The sequence below is a fragment of the Pundamilia nyererei genome, unplaced genomic scaffold, assembly GCF_000239375.1.
Source record: "Pundamilia nyererei isolate P.nyererei 1_Seehausen unplaced genomic scaffold, PunNye1.0 scaffold00006, whole genome shotgun sequence".
In the NCBI taxonomy this organism is placed as follows: Eukaryota; Metazoa; Chordata; class Actinopteri; order Cichliformes; family Cichlidae; genus Pundamilia; species Pundamilia nyererei.
Genome location: NW_005187407.1, coordinates 4,723,630 through 4,748,913, shown reverse-complemented (window position 1 = coordinate 4,748,913; position 25,284 = coordinate 4,723,630). Strand labels below are relative to the sequence as shown.

General features: G+C 44.2%; 1 protein-coding gene across 3 annotated transcripts in view; it reads left to right on the top strand.

The window, feature by feature from the left end:
• fam222aa (family with sequence similarity 222 member Aa) overlaps positions 1-22,345 on the top strand; it is a 51,500-nt gene extending 29,155 nt beyond the window's left edge. For all 3 annotated transcript variants that reach the window (XM_005722211.1, XM_005722209.1, XM_005722210.1), the window contains exons 2-3: positions 3,091-3,233; positions 19,821-22,345. In XM_005722211.1, coding sequence (XP_005722268.1) covers positions 3,137-3,233; positions 19,821-21,283 — 1,560 coding nt within the window. In that variant the 5' untranslated portion in view covers positions 3,091-3,136 and the 3' untranslated portion in view covers positions 21,284-22,345. The remainder of the gene's footprint in view (positions 1-3,090; positions 3,234-19,820) is intronic.
• The last annotated feature ends 2,939 nt before the right edge of the window (positions 22,346-25,284 follow it).

Sequence of the window (25,284 nt, the reverse complement as noted above, 5' to 3'; positions counted from 1 at the left end):
CAGTGAGTGTGTGTGCTCGCACATTCTTCAGCAGCTCCACGGGGTTTGACCTCAGGAAGACAGGCTGTTTTTTTGGGCAGCTGGACGATGGATCACAGGGTTTTAGTTTGGAGATTATTTCCTGCCACTGATAGACATCTGCTAAGTAGTACAATAACCTAATGGGAGGAGATGAGGGGAAAAGAGGGACATGACAAACAAGCTGAAGACTTGCACCTTCGGCTTCTCTCTTAACGGCAATAATAGGGGAAAATTGGTTCTTGAAATTGAATTGAAAAAAAGAGGGTCTCTTTCAGCAAGTATAATGCCTCCGAATACATTTGGTGAGCAGCAAATGGAGAAAAATGGAGGGTAGTTAGACGATTGTCTTTTATTTCAGAGAGGGGAAAGCGGTGGCGGTATCCCCCGTTAAGACTAGCTTTTAGTCTCAATCTACACCATGTGTCCCTTTCCACTCTCTCAACCACTATCTTTGAACAAATGGACTGTGAGGATGGGCTTGTTGTGAAATTAGTATCCTCACAGCGAGGACACAGAGAAAGGATTATGTGAATAGCCAGTAATGAGCTCAAAGTGCCAGTGTGTTTAGGCCAGGCCTGCCTGTGTGTGAGAGGAAATGGCACTGCAAGCGACCTTTTTTTGCTCAAGCACCTGGCGAGACAGAGAGTGGCCCCTCTCTTCACTGCAAATGTGTGTGAGAGAGGAAGAGGGAGTGGAGTCTTCGGAGTCTAAAGATTCAGTTTACTCATATTTATTAGAGAGATGCATTTTTAGTGAACACCCTTTTCACACCGACAGGCTAAAAGAGTTGTTTTGTGCTGCTTCTAAAATGCTTTAAAAATACATGCGAGTGTTAAGTGCATTATACAAGCCTCGGGGTCTGAGGTCAAATGTAATTTCTTTAAAACTGTTTTATTTTTTTATTTTTTTAAAAGGCTTTTTATGGGTGAAAGACTGCATTCTGGGCGGGGAGGATGCATTTAACACCTGTTTCTGATCGTTGCCTATTCAAACCAGGGAAGTCATTCAGTGTTAATTACAGGCAGCTAGATGTGTTTGCGTATCGTAGTTCCTTTCTGCATTTTCCACCCTCACACTTCTAATCAAATTTTGCTTGAATCATTCGAAAAGCTAAATGGCTGTAGAACATTTGGATGCACTTCTTAAATCTCCTGTTTTTAAAAGGTAAAATATATGTGGGGAATTTCACAAGTTTATACAAATACACCTGTAAATACAAATCGAAAGTTAATTACTGCCAAACTCAGAGGAAGGATTTTGTCTATAATTTTCCTCTTTTTCACCTAAACTGTGCCGGGGATGTTCTGTTTTAAGGCCAGATGACGTAGCACAAATTTGCATTTGTGCATTTGGAAGTCATTGTCACAGATATTCAATAAAAGTTACAAAATTGACTTTGTAAGTGTTTGTCATAACGTAGCCTGCTTTAGATGATGGTTTTTCACTTTGGTCAAATATTACAGGAACATTGGGTCATTTACAAGCTTGATTTGTTTGGATTCTTCAATGACTGGTTTAATTTTTTGACAATTTTCACTGCTGGTCTGTGTTTTGCTTTATTCTTTAAATGAATGAGACAGGAGCCGGCGCTTTGCTGCCATTAATTTATCTTGTAATCATTGTAATTGCATTCTTTCATATTAAAATGATAATCTATAAAACTAAGTAATGGACTGATGGCAGGTGGCTAAATGTTCATTTAGTGATTCACTGAGAAAATAAATAACAGGGGACAAGCCTGTGACAGGCGCATGAGAAATCATTTTTCAATAATCTGCCACGCATCATGGCGGGAGACGCTGGCGCTGACAGCATAGATGAAATATTTGCCTCTGTTCTTTGTTTTAATATGAGAGGAGACCAGCCCAGATGGAAACAATAGTGTTTTATATTGATGCATTTTGGACAAGACATTCAAACACAGGCTGAGCTAAGATTAAGGCCACAATCCTTTTTATAGACACAGCCATTATCCATTGTAGGTGAGACTGGGCTGCAAAAGTGTTCAATACAGCGAGAGCGTGTGGTTCCAGGAAATGAACGGTATCCGCTGAGTAAACAATGGTGAAGTGAATCTCGATCCTTATCATATAAAATCACTTCTGGAACCTCAGCGGTTTGCTTTAGCTGTTTTCATCTGGCCTATAAAACCAGTAGAAGTAATCAGTCATCATTGTGCTACGTGACACTCATAAGTTTCTAATGAATGATAACCTGTATCTGCATAATATATGTAAAACTGTGTCCTGTGCTTTCCACTAGGACTAGGATGGGCTTTTTCAGAAGAAACTAGCAGCAACTGCTTCCCTGTTCCTGAGTGAAGGTGGCTGTGGGGGAAAAATGGAAGTGTAGAGCTGGAGATTTATAGCCTAGAGGGAGATTGATTAGTGCCGTCACTAGCCCTGATGTACGGTTGGCAGTCTCCCCCTCCTAGCCCATCGCATTTGCTCACACACACACATGCAACCATACGGTTCAACACACGGCTACACATACATGCAGACACCACTCAGTCCCCCCCAGGCCTTTCCTGACAGTCCCCCAGAGCTGTTGCATGTTAAGTTGTTGCAGGCAGACTGCTGTTTTCTCAGCATTCCCATTTTTTTTTTTTTTTTTTTTTTAGCTGTCCATAGATAACGCCATCAATCACCACGTACACACTGGCCTGGAAAGAATGTGTCTCAGTGTGCCTGAGTATTGCTACTTTGTGTGTGAGCCCGTGTGTTTGTTTTGACGATGGTTTCATGGACAGGAGATGCGGTTGAATGGCTTTGTGGATGTGCTGTTTGAAGCTGCAGAGTGACTGGCCTGGACTGTGCTCTGAACCCGTGTCAACTGTGGTGCCCCGATGCAGGTGTGTGTTTATCATTCAACACACAGCTGAGGGGCAGGCAGCCGTAGGCATGCTTTACCAATTAAATCGTGAGTGAGAAACCTAGCCCATCTAGCCCAGAGTGAGTTCCTGCAGCCTTACGAGACACGGCCATGGAGCTCTGACCTCGAATCATCCTGCTTAATTCACTGCAGTGTTCCTCTTTTTCTTTTTCTCTTGCTCCTTTTCTACTCTAGGTTGGCCGCAGAACTCCCCCGGCTGTTGTACTGTGCCCACCTCGCCATGCTGGCCTGTTTGCAGAGGAGGCAAAACCCTCAACCCCAGCACCCAGTGTGTGCCAGCAAGACCCTGGAGCCACCACAAGCCCTTGGACGGAAATGTAAGTTAACAAAGAGAGGGTGCGATGGAGGTCAGGAATTCTTGCCTGAAGCAGTGGAATGAGAACGACGTTTGTGTTTGATCTTCATGCTGAAGGACAGAAACTTGTTGTTAACCCTAACTGAGAAGTTACGAAAAATAGACTTTTCAGTTTCTGTTGTTGGCACTATTTTCTCTCAATACTCTGAGGAATTCTAAACACTTTCATTCACTTTGCACTTAGGCCTTGGAATGCTATGTTGTTTGGCTACTCATTGTGAGGGAGGCTGTTTAGCAGTGCTGATTGTGCAGTCGTGGCAACAGGGCCGAACAGACAGTGTTTAACGTGCCTCAGTGGCCCTGGGTGACCCTGAGGGTCTGTAAACATTTACAGTGTCTGGCCCTGGTTGTGCCGGCCGCATGTAAAGTGTGACAGCTGCTCTGTTTGCTCCCGAGCACCACCCTCTGTCCACCCACAAAATGGTGTAAAGGGACAGAGATGAGCCAGGGCTGAAAACCGCTAAGAGTGCTGGCGAAACTAGCTCTAACCAGTTTGGGATTAGAGAGAGCTGCAGCGGTCAAGCCTCTGGAAGGTGAACTTCTCGTTAACTTTGCTGAAGCTTTGAATAAGCCTTTTTTGTCTGACAAGTGGAGGAAAGGTCTTTCCTGCTTATTTAACACTCCTAGACTCTTTATTGGCCTTTGTTTACATGGCAGGGCTACGAGCGACCTCAAGCTGATTAAAAAGGCTGGCGGATGGAGAGCAGGGGAGTACTAACCTTGCAGTTTTTACCCAAGCTTACAAAGGCTTAGTGGAAATAGAAGGATCTGGACTTCTTCATCAGAGGAGCATTGTATCAAGCCTTTAACTAGCCTAGCCCTGTGAAAGGCTTGAAACTCTTGATTGGCGAAGAAATGAAGCACTGCCCAAATTCTTTTTCAGCTCCTCACTGTCCAATTAGCTACTCTTCAGCTCAGCATCACTTTCCAAATTCCTTATGCAGAGGAGAGAAGAATCATAAACAAAAAGGTGACTGTATAATATATGTACTCAGACTTTTTTTGTTGTTTTTTCTAGTCTGTGTGGATATGGAGGTGTATAGATGTGCATGAAACAGGGAGGAACAGAGAGATAAACAAAGCCTTGGGTGCATTTGGAAGGGTTAGCTCTTTAGATTAGTGAACCAACCACAAATCGCTAATGAGGTTTTAGAGAAAGAGGCACAGTGAAAGGGGGAGGGGGAAGGAGAAATTGTGAAAATAAAATTAGTGAAGGTAAAGATGAAGAGGAAGGGAGAGAAATGGAAGGAGTCTTCAGCAGTCTTCTTAATCGATTCCCTACTTCCAATTTTGCAGGATTAGCCCACTTCCTCTCAAGGTCCTTTATTGAAGAGCAGCCAGTGGGAGTCAGGACTCAAATCAATAGAGAAAAAGAACAGTCTCCAGCTTTCCCTTTGCCCTCCCTCTCGCTGACCCTCTCTGTCTAACTCTCCCTGTCACTCCCTCTCCTTCTCCACCTGTTAAACCCTTTGATTGAAGGACTACCGCAGTGACTGACTTGAGGTTCATAATGAGGATGTTTGAACATAATAACCTCCTTTCTGTCCTTGGACTGGAGGGAGGGGGAGGCAAGTGTTGGATTTCCACCATCGTGCACCACTTGGCCTCAATAAGGCAATTGTTTGTCCGGGCCTAGAAAGGCTGCAGAAAAGCAGACAGTGGGTCTGGCTGCAGAAGTGGGCACACTCCGGTCACCATGCTGAGCAGGTCCCATGACTGATTGGTCGTGGCCAAGTTTGTGCCAGAATGGAAAGGGTTTGTGGGTAAAATGACAGGGCTCTCAACAGGAAGCTGAATATAAGAATACACCCTTGAAATGGACAGTAAGTAAAAGTGCAGGAGGGGGATTACGTGGCAGCGAAGGTAGAGGCGAGCTCTGTCATTTGCATCTGCTTTCCTTTACACAAAAACCTGTCTGCATGTGTATGTGTGGGTGTGTGTGTCAGAGAAAGTGGAGGTGGGGTGGCAGAGCATTGGGATAAGAGGGCGAGGAGGGTTTTAGAAAAAGCCCCTGCATGCAGATGCCGAGTGGCTGCACAGTTCATTGATGCGACTCCCATTGAATCCCATTAAAAATCCCTCATACCCTCAATAAAAAAGGACTTAACTGGCTCTACCATCAGCTGGAAGCGTTCAGATCGGCTCGCCAGACAATCAATTTCCCCCAAGCGCACAGAGCTTAGCAGGAGAAACAGGAGGCGGAGAGCGGGATGTTTCCATTATCACAGCCCGCTCTGTGTCTGTGCTCAGGAGGGTGGGGTGAGGTACTGTAGAGCGGGGAGAGAAAGGAGGCAGGAGCAGAGAGAGAGACGGGGAAAGACAGACAAGTAGAGGAGAGAGAGAGAGAAGCAGAAAGGGAGACAGAGAAGCTGGCTTTTCAAAAAGCTATTGACCGCCTGCCCTTAAAAATATCATATTGGATTAGCCTCACAGGGCAGCCTTTTGATAGTTTTTTTCTTTGGCCGTAGAATTAAAAGGAGTGCGGAGCATTACTTGAATTATAAATCATAGGCACTTGCTTTCACTGCGCCCAAATTCCGCACATATGTGGTTGCACTCTCCAGCGCCAGCCCCTGTCATTTTTAATTAAATCCCCCCTTATGGGTGACATTTGTAGCTTGCCCCCTCCTTTGTCCTCCCCCTCCGCGTCTATCTACCACTGCCCTATATGGAGACATGAAAGGCAGAGACGGCAGCGGAGCCAGGACCTCTCATCGTGTTGTGCCCCACAGAGAGGGCACCCATCCAGGCAGATGAGAGAGAAAGGCCCTGCAGGGGGAGAGGGGTGAATGGATGCCACTGACCCTGGCCACCCTCAGCCGGTGGTGACCTCCCTCTCCACCCATTCCTTTCCTTGATCATCCTTCGATGTGGTCCGGAAGGTCCAGGGAACACGGGTGAGCGTTAAAGCCCCGCTCTCGGAGGGGAACGGGAGGCGGACCAGTCCAGTGAACACTGAGATGGCTGGACAGGAGGCCCAGCAGCCCCCACCACTACCCTGCCTCCCCTCTTGCCCAGACAGCAATTACTCTGTCGCATGTCAGCTAGAGAATAACAGGTCCAGAATCCTTCACTTGAGTAGTTGATGGGGGTATTTCTGCTGGCTATTTTCCAAAATAATATCTTTTCAAATTTCAGCAGGTTTTAATTTGTTTATTCATTCCTTAGCAGTTGCGTTTGTGCCAGCATGACATTTTGTAATGATGCAGTTGTCAAAATGGGTGTGCATATTTGCACATTTTGTGCAGACATGCTGTCAATGCTACAGTACCCTTGTTAACAAAACAGCTTACTGCCACTCCCATATTTGTCCAATGATTGGATCAGACTTTGGGCTAAACCTGGGTGTTCCCTTGTGTCTCTAACCTCAACAGGGCCTGGTTGCGACTCATGAGCACACAATGGTGATTTATAATTACTTTTGGTGTCACTGCACCTAAGCCTAATTAAAACAAAAATGATTTTCCTTTAAAGATGAATGCAATTCTACTTATGTCAAACACATAAAGCTACTTTTTTAAATTATTATTTAAAGCTAAAGCCACTCTTCAATCAACTGTTGTACAGCCCAGAATTTTTCTTGTAGCAGAGATGTGTACACACATTTACACAAGCACACCTGCAACCATAACCCTGTGTGACACCACCCGGGAGGCCCGGGGGTGCCAATCAGCCAGGTGTAGATGAAAAATTCCCAGAAGGCTTGGTATCCCAGGTTCATGCTATGTCAGGCCAGGTTCGGCCTTCTTCCAGCTTGATCGACAGAGACAACCTGGCCTTGTCACATACAGCCTTAGGACATGACATAGAGGTACACCTGGGGATTGTAGTTTTCCTAATAGCCCCATGCTTTTGCAGGCAGAGCTGCCAAAGCCATTAGTTTTCTTTGCTTTTAGCTGCTTCTCTTCCTAAGCCACATTGCCATTGGGAGGGAAATATGCTCAGGTAATGACCTGCTGCCACCTCTCCTCCACACTTGTCTGAGGCAGTACGAGACATAACAGTGGAATTAGCTGGCCGTATCAAATTGCACCACAATACTTCAACAACTACTATCCAAGGGGGAAAAGGGGGAGTTGGCAAGAAAGGGGAGGGAGGGGACTTTTTTAGTTGAATATTTAAACGTGGTCACTTGCGGCAGCAGAAATAACAGCCTTTACCCTGATTGCCTCAGTACCCTGGAGGTGGCGGGGGCTGGAGGGTGTAAAGCGAAACTGGGAAAAAAGGAATGGAGACTGCAAGGGAGAGCAAATCTGCATGCACTTGACCTTTTCCCGCTGATTGAACTACCTCATTTCTAACTCCCATTTGGAATTCCACAGAGGGTCCACAGAGACTGTCATTATTCCACTGTCTGCAGCAAGGAAGCAGAGGTCACGAGGTGTTTTTTACAGTGCAAGGTGATTGACAGCTATCCACGTCTTCCTCCATAACTCATCCACGATTCCTATTTATGCAGTTTCATTTTGAGGAATCGCTGGCTTTGCATAGCTGCACTGATTGTGTAATTTGCACTGCTGTAATATTGCTAGATTGTGAAAAGCGGAGAATTTTGAGTCGCAGTTTATTTCAGAGAGACGGCCATATGATATTAGTTGTACATATCTTACCTCATGCATACCACAGCCTCTTCTGTCGTGTTGGCGTCTGATTGCTGGCACACAGAGAATCATTTCCGGATGGTGACATCCAGCAGAGCCATGCCTTCCCTCTGCCCTCTGCCTTCTGCTGTGAACACAGGGGGTGAAGCAATCTTATTGCCTTGAGAGGTGAGCTTGAGGAAAAGGGACTCTGGTGTAGTTTTGGTCGCAGCAGGACTTGGGTTCAAAAACAGGTTCCTTGTTCCAAAGCCTCCGAGCTGGCATTTGGGCGTCCCAGGTGCAAGGCAGCGACACCCTCTGTCTTCGCCTGCCAGAAAGTGGGGGTGGGTTGGACGATCTGAGCGAGGGTACAGAGAGTGTCTGCAGGCTCTAGCTGTCCCACAGGAAATGATCGTGTCTTCATAAAGCTAAACCCAGCACAGCCTGGCTGTGAGAGGCGTTCAGGAGGTTTGGCACACTCCTGGCAGGATATTTTGTTTTTGAGCATGGACGTCTTAACAAAACTTAAAATAAAAACGGAATTTTGGTCCAGTAATTGGACTTTAAAAGTGTGCGAGTTGGAAGAAAAGTTTGCGTTTTTTTTAACCAGACTTCAAGCCATTAATTGCTCTATTTCTGTCTGGTTGCTTCATCCAAATGAAAATACTACAGCAGATTCGAAAGTTTAAATCAAGATATTATTATTTACCCTCTTAAATTCTACTAAACTGGCAATATTTTGCATAAAAGTAGTCCTCTTTGGAGGATTCACCAGCATTTAGTTTTAAGTGAATTAGCCAACGCATTTTAACCTCATAGCTATTATTGAGATTCACAGAGTACTTATTGATCAGTATGTTATTGCACAAGTTCTTTGAAGGGTGTAAACATGATTAGAAAATGCACAAGAAGTCATGTGTGAGCAATTTGAAATTAGAGAGCCATTAGCATTGTGTAGTTTTGGTTTGAACCAGCAATGCACTTTTAATACCATTCCTGCCTTTGGTTTTTCATTCTGCCTAAGCAGTGCAGAGGTTTTGGCAGAGAGAGTATGGGAGTGCAAACTGACCACAGCACAATAATCAAATCATTGCTCCACTGGGACATTTAACTGCAGTCTGCTGTTTACTCATTCTAATGAAGCCCATTTTTGTCATTTTAGCATCTTCATATTTGAATATTTACTTACATAGTTTAAGATTTGACGCCATGGTCTGACCCTAAGGTTTTATCCTAGACCTCTTGCTACAACCCTCTTCCATGGTTCCTTAAAGACTTTAGAGACTATCCCCAAGAATCAGTTTCCCCTAACCAATCACAATTCAAAGGACAATCTGCAAACTCAGATTGTCAGATTGGTCTTCAAATGAAAGTGGCTTCTCAGGAAATTGATCATGGCAGTGACCAGATGGTGCCAGTGATACAAATATACAGGTTTCATTTAGAGGAGTGCATTGAGTAAGAAACAAAACATTTACTTGCAAGAATACAACTCAAATTTGATATCAGTAATAGTTTGTAGTGGCCTATAGTCACTTCTTTTTATGCAATAAAAATGAATCTATTAAATAATAATGAATAAGAGCCATGGGTCTGCGAAGACCATACAGCAGTCAGTATGTTGCTTCTACACTACCTGTTACATCATCTAATGGTGCTTTCACTTGCACTCAGACTGCTTGGTGAATCTCGCCAGCAAGATAGTGGGTGACGATCTACTCACAATGTTCTTGTAATGCATTTGTATCTCATTTTCTCTGTTAACTTTAAGGTGTCATCGATCTAACTTACCACATAAACTATATAAACTAATTTTGTCGCTTTGGTGACGGGGTTCCTTGACACAGTTGTGCATCATTCATGCCAATAAAGCATACTGAATTCAGTTGAACTGAACTTTAATACTTAAAACAAGTTTTTAAGTTTGACCACAGACCCATAGTTGGATAAGATGGAGCCTTATTGATGAAAAATAAACATTAAAACATTCAGCTTTAAGCGATGGTTAACATTATAGAACACTGCATCTATTAAATCCTTCCTTCAAAAACTCCACTGACATTAAATCTTTTACAAATTTTGATTAATCTTTTTGACAACGTTCTCATTTATGCATGTCCTTTCAATGGTTCTCTCCTCTCCTCTCCTCTCCTCTCCTCTCCTCTCCTCTCCTCTCCTCTCCTCTCCTCGGCATGTGTACTGCCTTGTTGTCTGTGCAGTGTTAAATATTAATTGGGAATCAGTGGAGGACTTGTCTCCTAAATGATAGAACAGAAGGGCCCAGGCTTGCCTCAGGCAGCCTGCAGGCGCCTTTCTTCTTCCATTTACCTGCAGGCCTGCGCACCAGCACTTCCTCCAGTTTGACAGGCCTGCCCAGGCCCCTCCAGCCTTCCTTCATCTCTCCATCTCTCTCCCGCTCTCTCTCCCTTACCTCCCCGTCTCCTCTGCTCTGTGCACTGGTTCCTTTTCTTGTGCTTATGTGCTTACGATCTTTACCTCTGGGTTTTTCTTTTTTACTCCAAAACTGTGTGTGTGTTGTTGCTGTGTCCATTTGTGTTTGTGCATGACTCTGAATGCTGCTGGCTCTTTGCTGTACATGTAGCCCTTTGAGAAAATGGTGTCACAGCGTGGCATATTCTCTTAAAGACAGAACAAGGAGGGCCTGACATAAATCTTTCAGGTCAGGTTTTTAGCTTGTTGGGTTTTTTTCTTGGCTCTGTGTCCCGCATTGCTCTCTGGCTCATCGCTGAATGGTTTAATCTCTGTTTCCTCTTCCTGATGTCTCCCCATAACGGGCCTCATAGTTTGTCTTTCTGTCTTCCGTGAGCTGTGTTTTGTTCCTCTCTATCAGCCTTGTCATCTGGAGAGGTGTACCAAGACAAAACAAAACAACTGGAGCCGTCTGCTCCTTTGTTGCTCTGGCTGGCTCTAACTTGTGGATGACCCTTTTGGATGGAGTTAATTAAGCTGTCGAGATTTGTTTTGGAAATCAAACCAGTTTAACCTGCTGTTTTATTCTCCCTCTCTATCTGTTTTCAGCAGAGCACAGCTTTTCACAAGGTTCACTGAAGGTACGCTGTGAAGCAGCAGGGCTGAATGTAAAATGGGAAGAACCTGGGGAAGGAAGGAGGAGAGGGCAGCAGAGAGGAATGGATGTAAATGGAGGAGAGTAGGAGGTGGAGTTGACTTTGATGCCATAGGAATGAGTTCACAGGCTCATGAGCACAGGCCTAATCGCACATGACAATATCGGCTGGTGTGCCAGTCGCAGCACATAACCACCCCGCTGCTTGTGCTGACTCGGGGTATTTGCTGATAAAGCTCTGCTTTCTAGACCATGCTGTATGCACAATGAGGGTGGCCCAGGCAGGCCTGAGGGCTGGCTCATCACAGAACCTGCTTCTATACAGAACCGTGCACTCAACTAAGCCCTTTGGCAGGCCTTGATTATTAAACAGAAAGCAATTTTTGCGATGAATATAGTTATTTTTTCCATTAATCTATTATGTTGCCCATCCAGCCCCATAAATTATTGCAAATGGAAAGAGCCTGGTGAAACTTGTTCCTGAAATGACGCTGTGGCTGTGAGCAGCTCTCTTCACAGTGTGAAATATTCAGGACGGTTATTTTTCCATTGAAATGCCTTTTTTTTTTTTTCTTTGTGGTGTTGGCTGTCATGGGAACAAACACAGAGCTTGTTCTTTTTGTTTGGGTGTTGTTTTTTTTAAATTAATTTTGTTGTTGTTGTTGTTTATGAAATTCAGCGTGTAGTGTGAGGTAAACATGTTGCCCCAGTTTTTCTGTTTGTTTGGTGCACGGGTGTCCTACAAAAGGCCTGACACGGCTGCTGCCGGCCTGCATTCCTTTGCGGCTCAAAGAGGACTAAACTACCCACTGGTGTTGTGTTGACCAGACTCTCAGCTAGATCATTAGTAATTAACATGTGCAGTGATCTCCTGAATTAAAGGGAGGCTCATCTGCTTAGTTCCCTTTCATGCACATTAAGATATCTTCCCCTAGACTCTAAGGCTCCTGCCTAAATAGCTTGTCATATTGTAAGATATTTCAGAAAGGTCAGTGTTGATAATAATGTCTTAATTCCTTTGAGAGGCAGCAGGTCTGCTCTGGTGCTGCCAGTGGTGTTAATGGGGCAGGAATGCAGGGCGAGTGCTTTCCCACGCTGTTAGTTTTCTTCTGCTGGGTGCGTTTGAGATGAGGCTCTGGGCTGGCAAGGCTCTGCTAATGCAGCCAGAGTGCAGACAAATGGAAAGTGACACTTGTGTGTGTAGAATGGTATTTGTGGTGACGCTTTGACTACAGATAATAAAGTGTTCGCCCTGAGGTGATTTCGCCCGGCAAGCACCCCAGATGAAACTCACTTACTCAGAGAGGGAGACAGAAGAGACTGAGAGGGGGATGAAGAGACAGAGGAGACGGAGAGGAGGATGAAAAGACAGAGAGGGGGATGAAGCGTGAGAGGAGCACAAAGAAATGAAAAGGATGGGGAGAAACAAGAGAAAGCGGTGAAAAAAAGATCCAAAGACATGCAGAGGGAGAGTCAATGTTTTTTTATGGGTCAGAGGGCAACGCTATTATTTCAGAGAGTGGTGGGTTTTAGAGGTCAACACACTCAGGCTGAGAGTTGTCCTTTTTTCAGACTAAATTGTGTTTATTCACCTGTTTGGTGGTTTTTAATAAGAAATCAGTTAGCTTGCAGCTAATTCTGATTTATGGATTTTATTGATGAATTGCTATTGATGTTATTAAAGAGAAAAAACATCAGTTTCATCGAGAGGGTAAAATATTAGAATTAGTTGTTAGTGGGATCTGTGTGTGTGTGTGTGTGTGTGTGTGTCTGGCTGGCAGGCCATGTGTACAGAGGAGTCCTTCAGGATCAATCAGTTCTCAGTAATTTCCCCTACAGCCCATAAAAGCCAGGTCTGTCTAGAAGGAGCATGAGGCTGCCACATCAAACCAGCTAATTAATTTTCATAGCTGATTCAGTAACATCTGGCTTTGGAGATAAATTCTAATGAGAAAATGTAAACACGACAGTGTCCTGATGGTATAATATTTCACATTTCTTTGGTAGAAACCTTTATAATAGAAATCCAATTAGCAGTTTTGATTTGGACACGTTAGCCGCATATGTAAAACATTAAAAAAAACGTGTAACAACATGCGGAACAGAAAGTGAAAAACATTTCTGTTTTTCTGCTGCTCCTTTTCACTGTTATCCAGTACCTGTGGACCCCATCTCTGTATCAGCGTACTGTATTTACCGCACACGTGTGCCGCTTCACTGCAGGCTAAACAAATGACCTCATGCTGCAGTGAGGAGGAAGCCCAGATTAGTCTTTCAGTTTAGTATTTCTTCCATCTGCTTGTGTGGAAAATAGATAGATTAAATCTTGGATGAGATTGTCTTTAATGAAATGAAAGATTAAATGTGGGAGTTTTGTCCAAGTTTTGCTTAAATCTATTTTAACAATGAAATCCATTTTTGACATGGTGCCATGCCTGCGTGCCTGTGAAGGATCAGTGTGCAGATTGCTTTAACATTCTCATTATCCGCTTTGCTATTTGTGAAACATGTTGGCAGGTTAAAAGCCCAATATGCAGTGCAGTATGGTATCCCCTGTTGAAATATCTTGTCCAGCTACTGCTTTTATTTACATAGAAATTAATTTGATTAGAGAAATAATTTTCTTGTAAGTTTGTGTGCGATGTTTGATAAAGTGACGGCAACTGGAAACAAAAAGCTGCGTTAAATAAACCGATTTTGATTCAACAAAGTCGTATTAAAAAAACATCCAATCAATAAGTCATGAAGTATTTAGAAAAGAGTTATCTGGTGAGCACATTTTTGTTTCCACTGCCTCACAATATGCATTTGTTTGATGATTGTGATGACACAAGCAGCTGCTGAATTCAGACAGCTCTATCCTCTGAGAAATCATTGCAGTGATTGATTTTTATCTTTGCAATTATAGATAGCAGAGGCCTGACAAATAATTGCCTGGATTTTTTTTCCTTCCCTGTGTTGTTGCACAGAAAATCAACCTTGAGATGAACAGAGAGAGATGAGTGCTTGTAAAAAAAAAAAAAAGCTTTTTTGATATCAAGCAAGCAGCAGGGTTTCCTTTCCCCTCACGTGCACTTGAATTGATTAGTACTTTGGTTGAGGGCATATTCAACATGTCTGCCCCCCTGCAAGGCTGCTCTACCCTGTTGATCAGTGGCTCATACATGAGCTTCCTCTGCTCTCTCCCTCTCCTCAGGAAGCTCCTGTGGGGCACCGAGGCTTTGATTGACTGGCGGCTGAGTCCACAGGACGCCTCTATTATTATCATCTCTACCTCGGCAGAGGGGCGGGGGTCTATGTCCAGGGGGTCTGGACGAAAGCCCCTGCTTTGTGTGCCCGATAGTCAATTAGAGGCAGCGCTCTGCCGGAGACGAGTGGGATGCAGGGTTAATTGCAGAGGACCAAACAGCTGGCTCTATCAGGGCCCATTGTGTTTGCAGCAGTTGTCACGGCAATTGAGGCCTGGCTGTAATCGCTGACTAATCAGCCTTGTGCCAGATGACACCTCCATTAGCACAAGGCAGGTATTGTTCAGGACGTGAAGCTGCCTCTGGCTTTCCCCAGCCTGCCCATCCTTTTACAGCAAGTTAAGGGACGCTGATTCTATCTGCTAAGAGATAAACAATAGCCACAGGTCAAGGGTTCCTTCAAGGGACAATGCTGTTCAGCCTGCCCCGTGCTTGACAGGTCAAACCTTTTCCAAGCTGGGAGATTGTGATGTGAAGGATTTGAATTGCCATGAATTATTAATTTGAATAAATTTATTACAGTGAGATTAATGGCTGACTGTACATTAGTGCAGGAATGGGCTGCGAGAGTGTGGAAAAGGAGCATCCCGCCAGCCCAGTCCTCAAAAAGACAACCCAGATAAATGAAGAGCAAAGGCGAAGAAAAGAGGCCCAGCACACATGAGTGCATATAGGTTTACGGTATATATGCTGAGTATTTCGAGGACGTGCTTTTACTTAATGTGGACTGTCATTATGAGGGGAAATGGTTCCCAGCGAAAGTAGCGGGTGCTGAACTAAGACTGACCTCTCGCTTTCTTTCGTCTTCCTGGTCATCTCTGTTCCTGTAGTTTGCCCTAACCTCATCACAGGCTGCTCTGTTTGTTTGGCCGTAGTCTGAGTGTATTACACACACTCGTTGTTCTGTGAAAACCTAATTGCAGTTCAACCAAATGGTCCTCTTCCTTCATCTAAACAAGTGCTCTTCTCCCCTGCTCACCAGTGTGCATGGTCAGAGGGGATCAAAGCGTGTGGTAAGTAGGGACGTAGACTTTGCAGGAGTGAGTGAGGAAATGCTGAGGGCTTTTTGATGTTTTGGAGCGTTTTCTCCGCTAATAAGAAGAAACTTCTCCAACCTGCTCATAATTTTAGAACACTTGGAACACTAATAAATGGGAGCAAGGGCATCTCAGGCAGTTCTCTCAGACTTTTTCCTCCGCTTATTCATTTAAACCTCTAATTAAAATGCAAAGCATTCTCGTGGTCCTCTGGATTTGGTGCTGCACTCTCGCACAGCCTCTGACTCCCTATCTCCTCTCCTTTTTTTTGCTCCTCTCCCCTGCTACCCCTCCTCTTTTCACCTCACCTAACTCCATGCTCTCATACTCTCTCTGTCTGCCTTTGCTTCTTGTGATCAACACAATTTGACCTCTCACTTGGAAGAAGTGCACAGAATTTAATGGATTTTTTACAGTCTAATCTAACCAGTTCCCTCTTTATTGCTGTTTTGTACCCAGTGGACCTCATCTTTACCAGGCCTCCCCCCTCTGCCGCCTCTTCCACCGTCACACCAAGAAAATTAGTTCATCAGAATTCAAAATGTACTGCTGGCTAATTAAAGGAGTGTTAATTGAGTGTTCAGAATTGGGTACCCCCTTCACCAAATGCACACAGACACACACACACAGAGCAATCACACAAAAAGCACACACGCAATCACAGTGACAGCACCGGGTACACCAAGGACGTTGCGCTTGGGGAGTTTCATGCCAATCAAAAATGGAGAGAAAGGAGAGTGCCCATCCTCCAAGTGAAATGGGATTTCTAGATCATATCATGGCCTATTGCAGCTCAGTTCAGTGCTGTGCTGCCATGTTATCCAATCCCTGCCTTGCTATCTCTGTCTGACCGCTGGAGAGTGGAGCACTGCACAGATAGCCCCTCTCTCACGGCGTGCATCGTGCTAATGAGGGGTGGCATTTAGAGATGTGCTGCTCTGACACATGGGCATTGTGTGCCAGGCACTGGGTGATTAAGGACGAAGGTCAGCCCATTAATTGCCTCCCTGCCATCTCCGCTCCCTGGCGCGTGATCTCTCAGTACTAATGCATGTGTTTGCCTGAGCTTTTATCTAATCTCCAATGCAGTTCAATCACACTATGCTTGGTTTGTTTACATTCCTTTCATGTGAAAGTTTTTTTTCCGCTCTTACTTCTTTTCAAAGCAGCGCTTGCCCAGGTTTTGCTGTTCATTTACTGTGAGCTATTTCATGTGCTTGTGAGTGCACATAGCCTCCTGCTCTCAGGAAGGGAAATAGCATATTCTTCCATCCCCAGGGGAAATAATTAATCCTTACAAGGCTGTCGCATGTTGAAATGAAGCGAGTGTGAAGCATTTAGCCCAGGAGGCATTGCAGGCTGTCGCCCGCACAGGCACCTGTTGTTGTCCCTGCCCTACATTTCATGAGAGAGCGCTGAGCAGAGGATAACAACATGCTCCACTGATGGCAAATGAGACACACAACTGCCGATGCAGGTGTGTGTATGCATGCGAATGTGCCTCCCCCCATTTTTTCCCCTGTTTTTCTGCATGATGTTTGCATGCACGACCACGCTAGAGAGTGTGCACAGGTGCAGGAAACCCCCCCTCCCACCTTATGAGGAGGTAAGGACTCGCACAAAGGAGGCAGTACTGGCGGCCTCAGAGGGTGTTTATCAGCCCGCACCATCTGTATGCTGCTGCTCATTGCTATGATCTACTGCAGCCTAAACCAATAAGTCACAGAGCGCCAGCCTAAAAAGAGACTCACTCCTTTAACCTCCATGTCCTCACTTATAGACTTACTGCTCTGGAGGAGAGAAATGCAGAGACCCCGCACATCAAACACACAGTGTGAATAACAATGTGTGTATGAGAGTGAAATATGCTCTGGTTTGTGGCCATACTTAGGTTACTGTAATCAACTTTGCTATAAAATTTTTACCGTGGAACTTTTTAAAGAGGAAGCCAGAATCAGAAGCATCCAGATGCTCATTTGCCTCCTCCTCCTCCTCTTCTTCCTTTATGCCCATGGGTTCTAATAACCGGAAGCCTTTGTGGAGCTGAGATGGGTTTTGTAGGCCTGAAAGGCCTCTAATCCCTGTGGCCTGTGAAGTGTGAAACCCTTTGATGCCAGGTTGGTGTGCCAAAGGCTCTGCCTATTGACAAACAAGGGCCAAGCTGGGAAAAGACGGAGGGAGAAGGCTTTCTCCTCTCTCTCTCTCAGAAGAAATGCAGGCTCAGGCATGGAAAATATGGGCTCAGTCAGTGAGAAGGAATAGAATTAGCCACCCTTTAATGAATTTCCTGGCTGTTTTTATAGTTTTTTTCCTCATGTGGCAGTAATTAGGTGGAATGATGGGCATACTGCAGCTGGGGGCTTATAGGGGCGGCAGGGCACAGGCCCTTGATATGCCTGAAAGCCAAGTATCTTTCCTCATTTAGACCATGTGATGATCAAAGATGTTTTTTTGCCCTCATGTAAAGATGATCAGAAAAAATGCTGCCATCCATTTGCATGTGGACCAGCAATGTGCTTTGAAATGAGCATGTTTTTTTCTTCTGAGCAAATAAGTCTTCTGTCAGTTTTCCTCTGCAAGTCAGAACATCAAAGCAAATGGCACTGCTGTCACCAGGGAAGCAGGGCTTTGCCTCAGTAAGGTTGGTTAGATCTTAGATAGGCTAGCCTGGCATACTCAGACAAGCCCATTAGAATGACACTCTAAATTAAAATTAAATAATTAATGTCAGCACTTTTTTTTTCTTTCTTTTACAAAATTTAAAGCCTAATTTGATGCCATAGAGTTTCTGGTCTGGAAAGCATGTTGCCTGTCGGATGAAACAACACGCGTATAATAGTTCAGGCACTAAATTTGGCTTGGAATATTCACAGTTTCTCCAGTCTGCTGTTAAATTCCCAATTTATTTCTTTTATGATATGGATCTTGTGGATTTAATCATTTTCACAGTTGGAGACCCATAGGGTTGTTGAAATGAACTCCCCATGCTTTCTGTAATGGGAGCAAAGAAATGAGAATTGTGACTACTTGGCTGTGGAGTCTCTTTAAAATGATTTTGCAATCGGAAAGCAAATGGAGTGAGTCCTAGTCACAGCCTGCACCCTGCAGACTGCCTTGGGTCGCCAGGACATTTGCTGACGGCACAGTTATGGCAGTTAAATTTTTGTGCATTTTGTTAGCTTTTGCATAAAAAAGTCATTTTTGAAGGGGTTGCAAGTCATTTGTGGCAGCTGATATATTGCTTGTAAATTGAGTTCTTTTCCCACCCCCATACCCTTTTTGTTGCACTGAGCTAAGTAGCCATGAAATTGCCTGAATAATGTTGTTTAAATCCAATCTCACTGCAGTGCCTCACCTCCGTGCCCAGCCCCCCCCCCCAAACAATGACACATGGTGGGGTTTTTAGAAATTGCATTTTTTCCTGTTTGCCACCTCAGTTCACAATGGCCAACCCTTGGTTCAATGACCGAGGACCATCGCCAGTCTCACTCAACACCAGTGTCCAATTGATTTTTGAAATGAGTGGTTTCACTGGTCAAACCTTAGAGAGAATTTGGACGTAAAGTAAGAGGAAAACATTTGCTATACTGGCGTCTATTTATCTTTTTTTCCTGTTCAATCAAGCATTTTTGTGTAGTTTTTGTAACATCAATTTATATTACAAGGATACGGAGGCCCGCTTTTTACTTCTCTAACCTCATACTGGAAATATTTCATTGTCACGTATGAGCATACCATTTGTAAAACTAATGTTTGATTTATTTCATCACTGAGTTTATGTTTTTCTGCCTTTTTAACAAATACTTTCAGCAAAAAAAAAAAATATCACTCAAGTATTCTGGACTTGGCTCTGCTCTCATGTAGTTCACCTTAACCAGGCTACTAATTCCCCATGGATTTTTAATAGGTTTTTGCTAGGGCCTCTCATGTACTCCTGGACTGAATAAAAAATGTGAAAATTCTGTGGCCAAGGGTAAGACCCAGTAAGTGATAGCACTTATAAATCTCAAATGTGCCACTGCAATTAAACAAGCTTTTATCCCCTCCCCTTCATCCCTCCTTGCCTGGTATCCAAGGCTAACCCAATTCAATGCTAAAGAGAGTCCGAATTAATTTCACAATGCACTGATTTAACAGCGCCTAAGGTACCAGGCTTTGACAGAATGAGTTTTTAAAAAGATCCATTTGTCTAGGGATGAACTTCCACAGGAGGGTGAGAAAATGAGATGGGAGGAAAGCTCAGATGGAGGACGAGAGAGAGAACGCAAATGAATGCCAGCCCTCATTTACAATTTTCAAACTCTGTGTGGGTTTGCTCTGAAGTGTTTCTGCTGTTTGTAATCTTGTGTTATTCGCCTGCTCTTGTGTCACGATGACATCTTTTAACCTGCTTTCAATCTAGCCGTGGTGCTGCTGCCAGATCTTACTATTCCAGGAGAACAGTGGTTATTACAATTGATTGACCCGGCTTTGTGAATGCCATTGCTGTCAGGCTCTTTGATATTTCTGGTAATTAAACCCCAGGTCTGCTGTTCGCTTCTTCTACGGGCATTTGTTCATTTCAGTCATTCTTTTTTTCTTCTTTTTTGTGTCTTGCAGGTGAACTAGTAGTGCCCACACACTCCCCTCGCTACCCCACTGCAGCAGAACTTGATGCCTATGCTCAGAAGACAGCCAACAGCCCGCTGTCCATCAAGATCTTCCCCACCAACATCAGGGTTCCCCAGCACAAGCACCTTAACCGGACTGTAAATGGATATGACACCACAGGCCAACGCTATAGTCCCTACCCACACCTCCACACAGGGGGCTACCAGGGTCTCCTTGCTATTGTTAAGTCCTCCTCCTCGTCATCGTCATCATCGTCAACATCCACCTTCGTCTCTTCAAAAGGTGTTCTCAAGAACTCCGAAGGCAGACGGACTAAGCTCTCTCCAGCCCACATAGCTGTTGCCCCATACCCGCCCCCTAGTAGTAGCACTTTAGCCAGTGGCCATGGCCAAATGGTATACCACACTGGGCCCTCAAAGCCTCCAGAAGGCCCCAGACTGTCAGTGCCCCCAAATGTCACTGTAGCTGGCTCAGTGATCCCTGTAACGGGGGGCCGAGGCCTGGCCTTGCCCACGCAATCCAACCTTCCCTCCATTCAGAGCATCATCTATCAGATCAACCAACATTGCCAGGCCCAGGCTCTGCAGCAGGTGTGTCAAGGGGCTGCCACCGCACCATCGAATTCCAGCCCTTCCAAGCAGGGCGCGGCTGTCATGGGGGTCTCTTCTAACTCCTCCGGTGGAGGCTATGTGGTAGGAATGGGTCCCCAGGCTAACATGGTATATACAGGTCAGGGGCTGCCGGCTCAGAACTCAGAGGCGATGAAGACTGGTGTGTACGCAGATGGTATGGACTACATACTATGGCAGAAGCAGCAGCAACATCAGCAGCAACAGCAGCAGCAACAGGCTGTGCTCCGCATGTACAGTGGAGGCAGTGGAGGAGGGGGCGCCATCAGCAAGTCCCCGGAAACTTGTGTTCCAGGAGGAGGGATTATGGGTGCCCAGGTGTCCTCCTCTTCTTCTAGACCTTACCACCTGACTGCCAGTGCCAGTGGAGGAGGCGGGCTGGACAAAGTCAGCTCTTCCCCTTTGAACTGCGTGGGTATGCACGGAAACTTCTCAGTGGGTCAGTACTTTGCGCCACCGTGGAACAGCGTGCTGGTGACACCTGACAGTGACTGCTACAATCCCCAGGAGCTTTTGGGCACCTCCACCGGAGGGCCGGCCACAGGGCACAGAGAGATGGGCTACCCTCACCACCATCACCACTATCACCATCACCACCCTGCTATAGACAGCGGGGGAGGTTTGTGCTGCAGCCTGCCCAGCAAAAGCTTGTGCAACACGTCTGTGCTGAGCAGCAGCTTGCAGTCTCTGGAGTACCTGATCAACGACATCCACCCACCCTGCATCAAGGAGCAGATGCTTGGCAAAGGCTACGAGACTGTGTCTGTGCCACGTCTCTTAGACCACCAGCATGCACACATCCGCCTCCCTGTTTACAGATAGAGGGGGAAGTAAAGGAAACGAATCAAGAGTTGTGAATTTGTGAAGATTCTCCAAGTTTAAAAAACAAAACAAAAAAAAAAACCAGATGTTTTTTTTGGGAGGGGGGGCAGGGGGTTGATGCGAGTGCCACTGCTTTAACTAGTGTGGGTGCTTAGAGAAGAGCAGTTGTCGTGCTGTGTGGCCCTAGGTTTGGTGGTTTCAAGGTAGGCTGTGGAAATCCCAAATACAAAAAGTGGTAGTGATTGCCAGTGGGAATGAAAAGGGATTTCATGATTCTCCTGATGTTCCAGCTTGTGGTTTGCCAATAGGATTTTGAATTAATTATATTTTTTGGTCTCCTGTTTTTGTTTTGTTTCTTGTTTTTGTTTTTTTCTCATGCCTGAACTTGTTTTGACCAGAATCATAGCTTGACATGAAGTGCATAAGCCACTTGTATCCCCATTCTAAATACTAAGGATGAAGCTACTGTGTAGGTTGTCACTGAAATGGTCACAAAAGGGCCAATATTTAGGGCTGCTCTCAAAATCCAAACTCTGTAACAGTACACACACGTGAACACCTACAAAAGACAAAAAAACAAAACATGTACTGACAAGTGAGAAGACTATAGGCTGTACTCGGGTGTTATGTACAAGGATCATAAGGTTGAGTTAAAAGGCTAGTACGATATTAGTTATTATTGCTGTTATAATAATTGATACATAAATTGCACTGCTTGAATTTTGTTAACTTTGAAGTTTGGAATTGGGTAGTTTGGATATGATATATTTAAGAAACTTGAAAAACTTGAACCTATTTTTTGTTGTTTGATATATTTGTAGGTATATTATATGTATTTGGCTGCTATGGGGAAAAGTGTCTCAAATGCTTTTTTTTTTTTTCAATTTAATTTTATTCTTTTCCACTTTTTGTTTTGATGACTTAATAATTTCTCCTCTGGCTGACGTGCAGTTTCTTATGTCCTGGTGTGAGGCATAGTTGCTGCTTTGGTTCTGTAAGAACCTGTTTGGAGAGCTGTTTTTTTTCCTAACCAACACTGGAATCATACAATACAATAAATACTTATTTAAAAAGAAAACATTGCAAAAAAGAAAAAAAAACATTACAAGAAAAAGAATTGTTACAATGAAGAATGTGACTGGGAGGTTATCTGCATAACCTTACATGTATGTTAATGCGTGTATGTGGCTGAGTGCATGCGTGCGTGCTTTGTCTTTTTCTTTTTTAAATTTGTGTTCTTCAAAATCCTCAGACTTTTTTTTTTTTTCTTCTTCTCAAATTCTGTCATTACAAGATTTTTACCACCAAGACCGAAAGACTGAGTCACCGGTCCCATAAACATTATATCTGCATAATGTACGGGAGATGGTTTGCAAATTCAACCCCTCTTATTTAATTTTTATTTTCGGAGGCTTTCGATTTTCAGTGGAGCTAGAGAGCATTTTCTCACGTGACTCCTTTATGACTGTATTTACAGCACTACAGCCTCTTCATCTGTCAGGTGCTATCATCATGAGAAAGTGGTGGAAACAAATGGAGATCATATCTTCGGGGTGCTATTCACCCCTAATCCTGCAAACAAAAACAAATGAAAACAATCATGCCCTGTCCTCTGGCATCAGATGAAATGAGACTCAAAGCTCACTGCTTTTCATTGTCCATTTCAGCCCCTGGTTGGGATGCGTTTAGCCGAGGCCAGTCTTAACTTGATGATTCAGAGCAGTGAAATATTTATTATGACTGTGAGATTCCCTTGAATGTACTGCACTTAAATTACTGCGATGTTTTATTGCCTTGTGGGACTCAAGTGAAAGAGAAAAATTGGATCAGTGCAGCAGTCCTCTGGTCTTAAATTAGCATTTCTTTTGTCAGTCAAATTTGAGTAGTAAATTGAATTTATTAACTGCAGAGGAAGAAAGAACCAGAGCTTTGTTGTGGGGAAATACTGGCATTAGTCTAGATTTATGAAGTGCAATTATTATGACTGTATTAACATTTTTTTTCTCTGAGCTTACACCAAAAAAAATGTAAACTACAGTTGTCAATACATTCCCAATGTACCACATCCCTAATCCTTATCCATCTTTTGTTTTGAGGTGTAAAATAAATTTCTTTAAAAATTTATTCAGAAGCCACATTTCGGCTTTGAAGTCTGTGATTATTTTTTAACATGTGACCTCTAAAAGGCAGTGGGAAGCTTGGGATATTGTTACAGCAGCTCTGTGAGACCCAGAGTGGAATACGGTGTGTGACATCGCTCGGATAATGTGCTGTAATGATAAACGTAGTAGTAGCAGTGCATTTAGATCATCGTCTTTTAAATGTTTACACTTTGGCCATCCAAAGATACGGGACAGACAGCACTGCTGAAAAACATTAACCGTTAATACTGAAATGCGGCGGATATTTAAAAGAAGAAGAAGCATCGTTGTGATTTGATCTTTTCCCTTAATTATTAACGATGAACCTTAAATTTTGAGGTAATGGTGTTCGTAGGCATGCCACTGTATCTGAAAGCTGACAGAGATTCCAGTCTAAAGAGTACCAAGCCCCTTGGCTTAAATTTGCACAGTAAGCCTCTTTAACATTCCAGTGAAATTTTTCATGTTGTTTCAACAGCTTAATGCCCCAGCCGCGGTCTGATTCCAGCATATTTTCTGTCTTGTAGAAATATTTTGACAGATTTACAGATACATCCCTTCCCAAAATCCCTTCCGTTTGGCTTCGGCATCCAAGCATTAAACCCTGTCACATGATGTTGAAGTGAAGAGGAGACACTTGAGGCAGTGGAGCTTCTAGTGTCTGGCCTTTCCCACCAGTGGAGGTCTGAGGCACCAGGCCTCTCTACTAATGGGAATATTGGGTGACGTCTGGCTACAGGACACAGCCAGCAGAGAGTATTCATTCAGTCAAAGGGTTGAAATCAAACACCTTTCAAATAGTAAAGGATTTCCTCTTAGATACTGAGAGAAATCTGGCCATTTGAAGCCAACTTCAGCCGAATAAACAGCAAAAATCCACGTGAATACGATCATTTGTCATTTAGAAAAATACAAAGTTAAAAACAACAACAGTTTTATTTAGCGTAAGGTGACTCTGTGCCTTTGTGGCCATCGTTCATTATGTACAGGCTCCAAACTGTCTGTCCCCTTGGTCCTTTACACACATTAATGAGCTTCTATTGATGGGATGCATCTTATCCCTGGAACTGTGGTCCATTCCTCTGTTCCTGATTTGGACAATGGACGCTTAGCCCATATTAGGATAATAGAATTAAATTTCAAATAGATTTGTGCCTGGGCTGATCCAGCCATGGCTCACTCAGCTGCAGAGGCAGAGTGGCATATGGCATGTCATTATCTAAGCCCACCCTCCCCCTGTCCGGGGCCAACTGGGTTCAGCAGTGCTTAAACAAACTGAAGGTTAGGACTGGCTGGCTGGCGTTAAAGAGGAGGATAGAACGGTTTTCTGTGGGTGAGTGGGTGGGGGGAGGCTGCTAAATCACAGCCTCCGCGGCTTCTCTGAGGGCCTCAGCACTGGCACCTGGGCTCAGAGGCCTGCTTTAAAGGCTGGGCTGTGTTTGATCGAGGGGATTTGTTTTCTGTTGGATTATATATGGTTATATGGTTGTTCTCTGCCTGGGTGATGGGTCCTGTGCAATGTGACAGGTCTCAGCAAAAAAAAAACAAAAAAGGGGGGTTTGGAGAGAGGAAAGGATGTGGGCAAGGATTTGGGGGCCAGAGAAGCCTCGAAGCATCAGTAATCAGGATAATTGCCATATTCCTGGTGCCTGGTTGAAGCTTCCCCTATTTGGCTCTGCGGTCACATATCAGATTGAAGGCCAACTGAAATCACCTCTCTGGCTGAAAGACTTATTGAGCCTCAATCTGATTTTCCTAAGTAAAAAAAACAAACAAACAAAAACTTCACTTTAAACTTTTTAACACTTCAACAAATATTTTGTCCAGAAAATTATTAATGACACAGAAATCTCAGTCTGA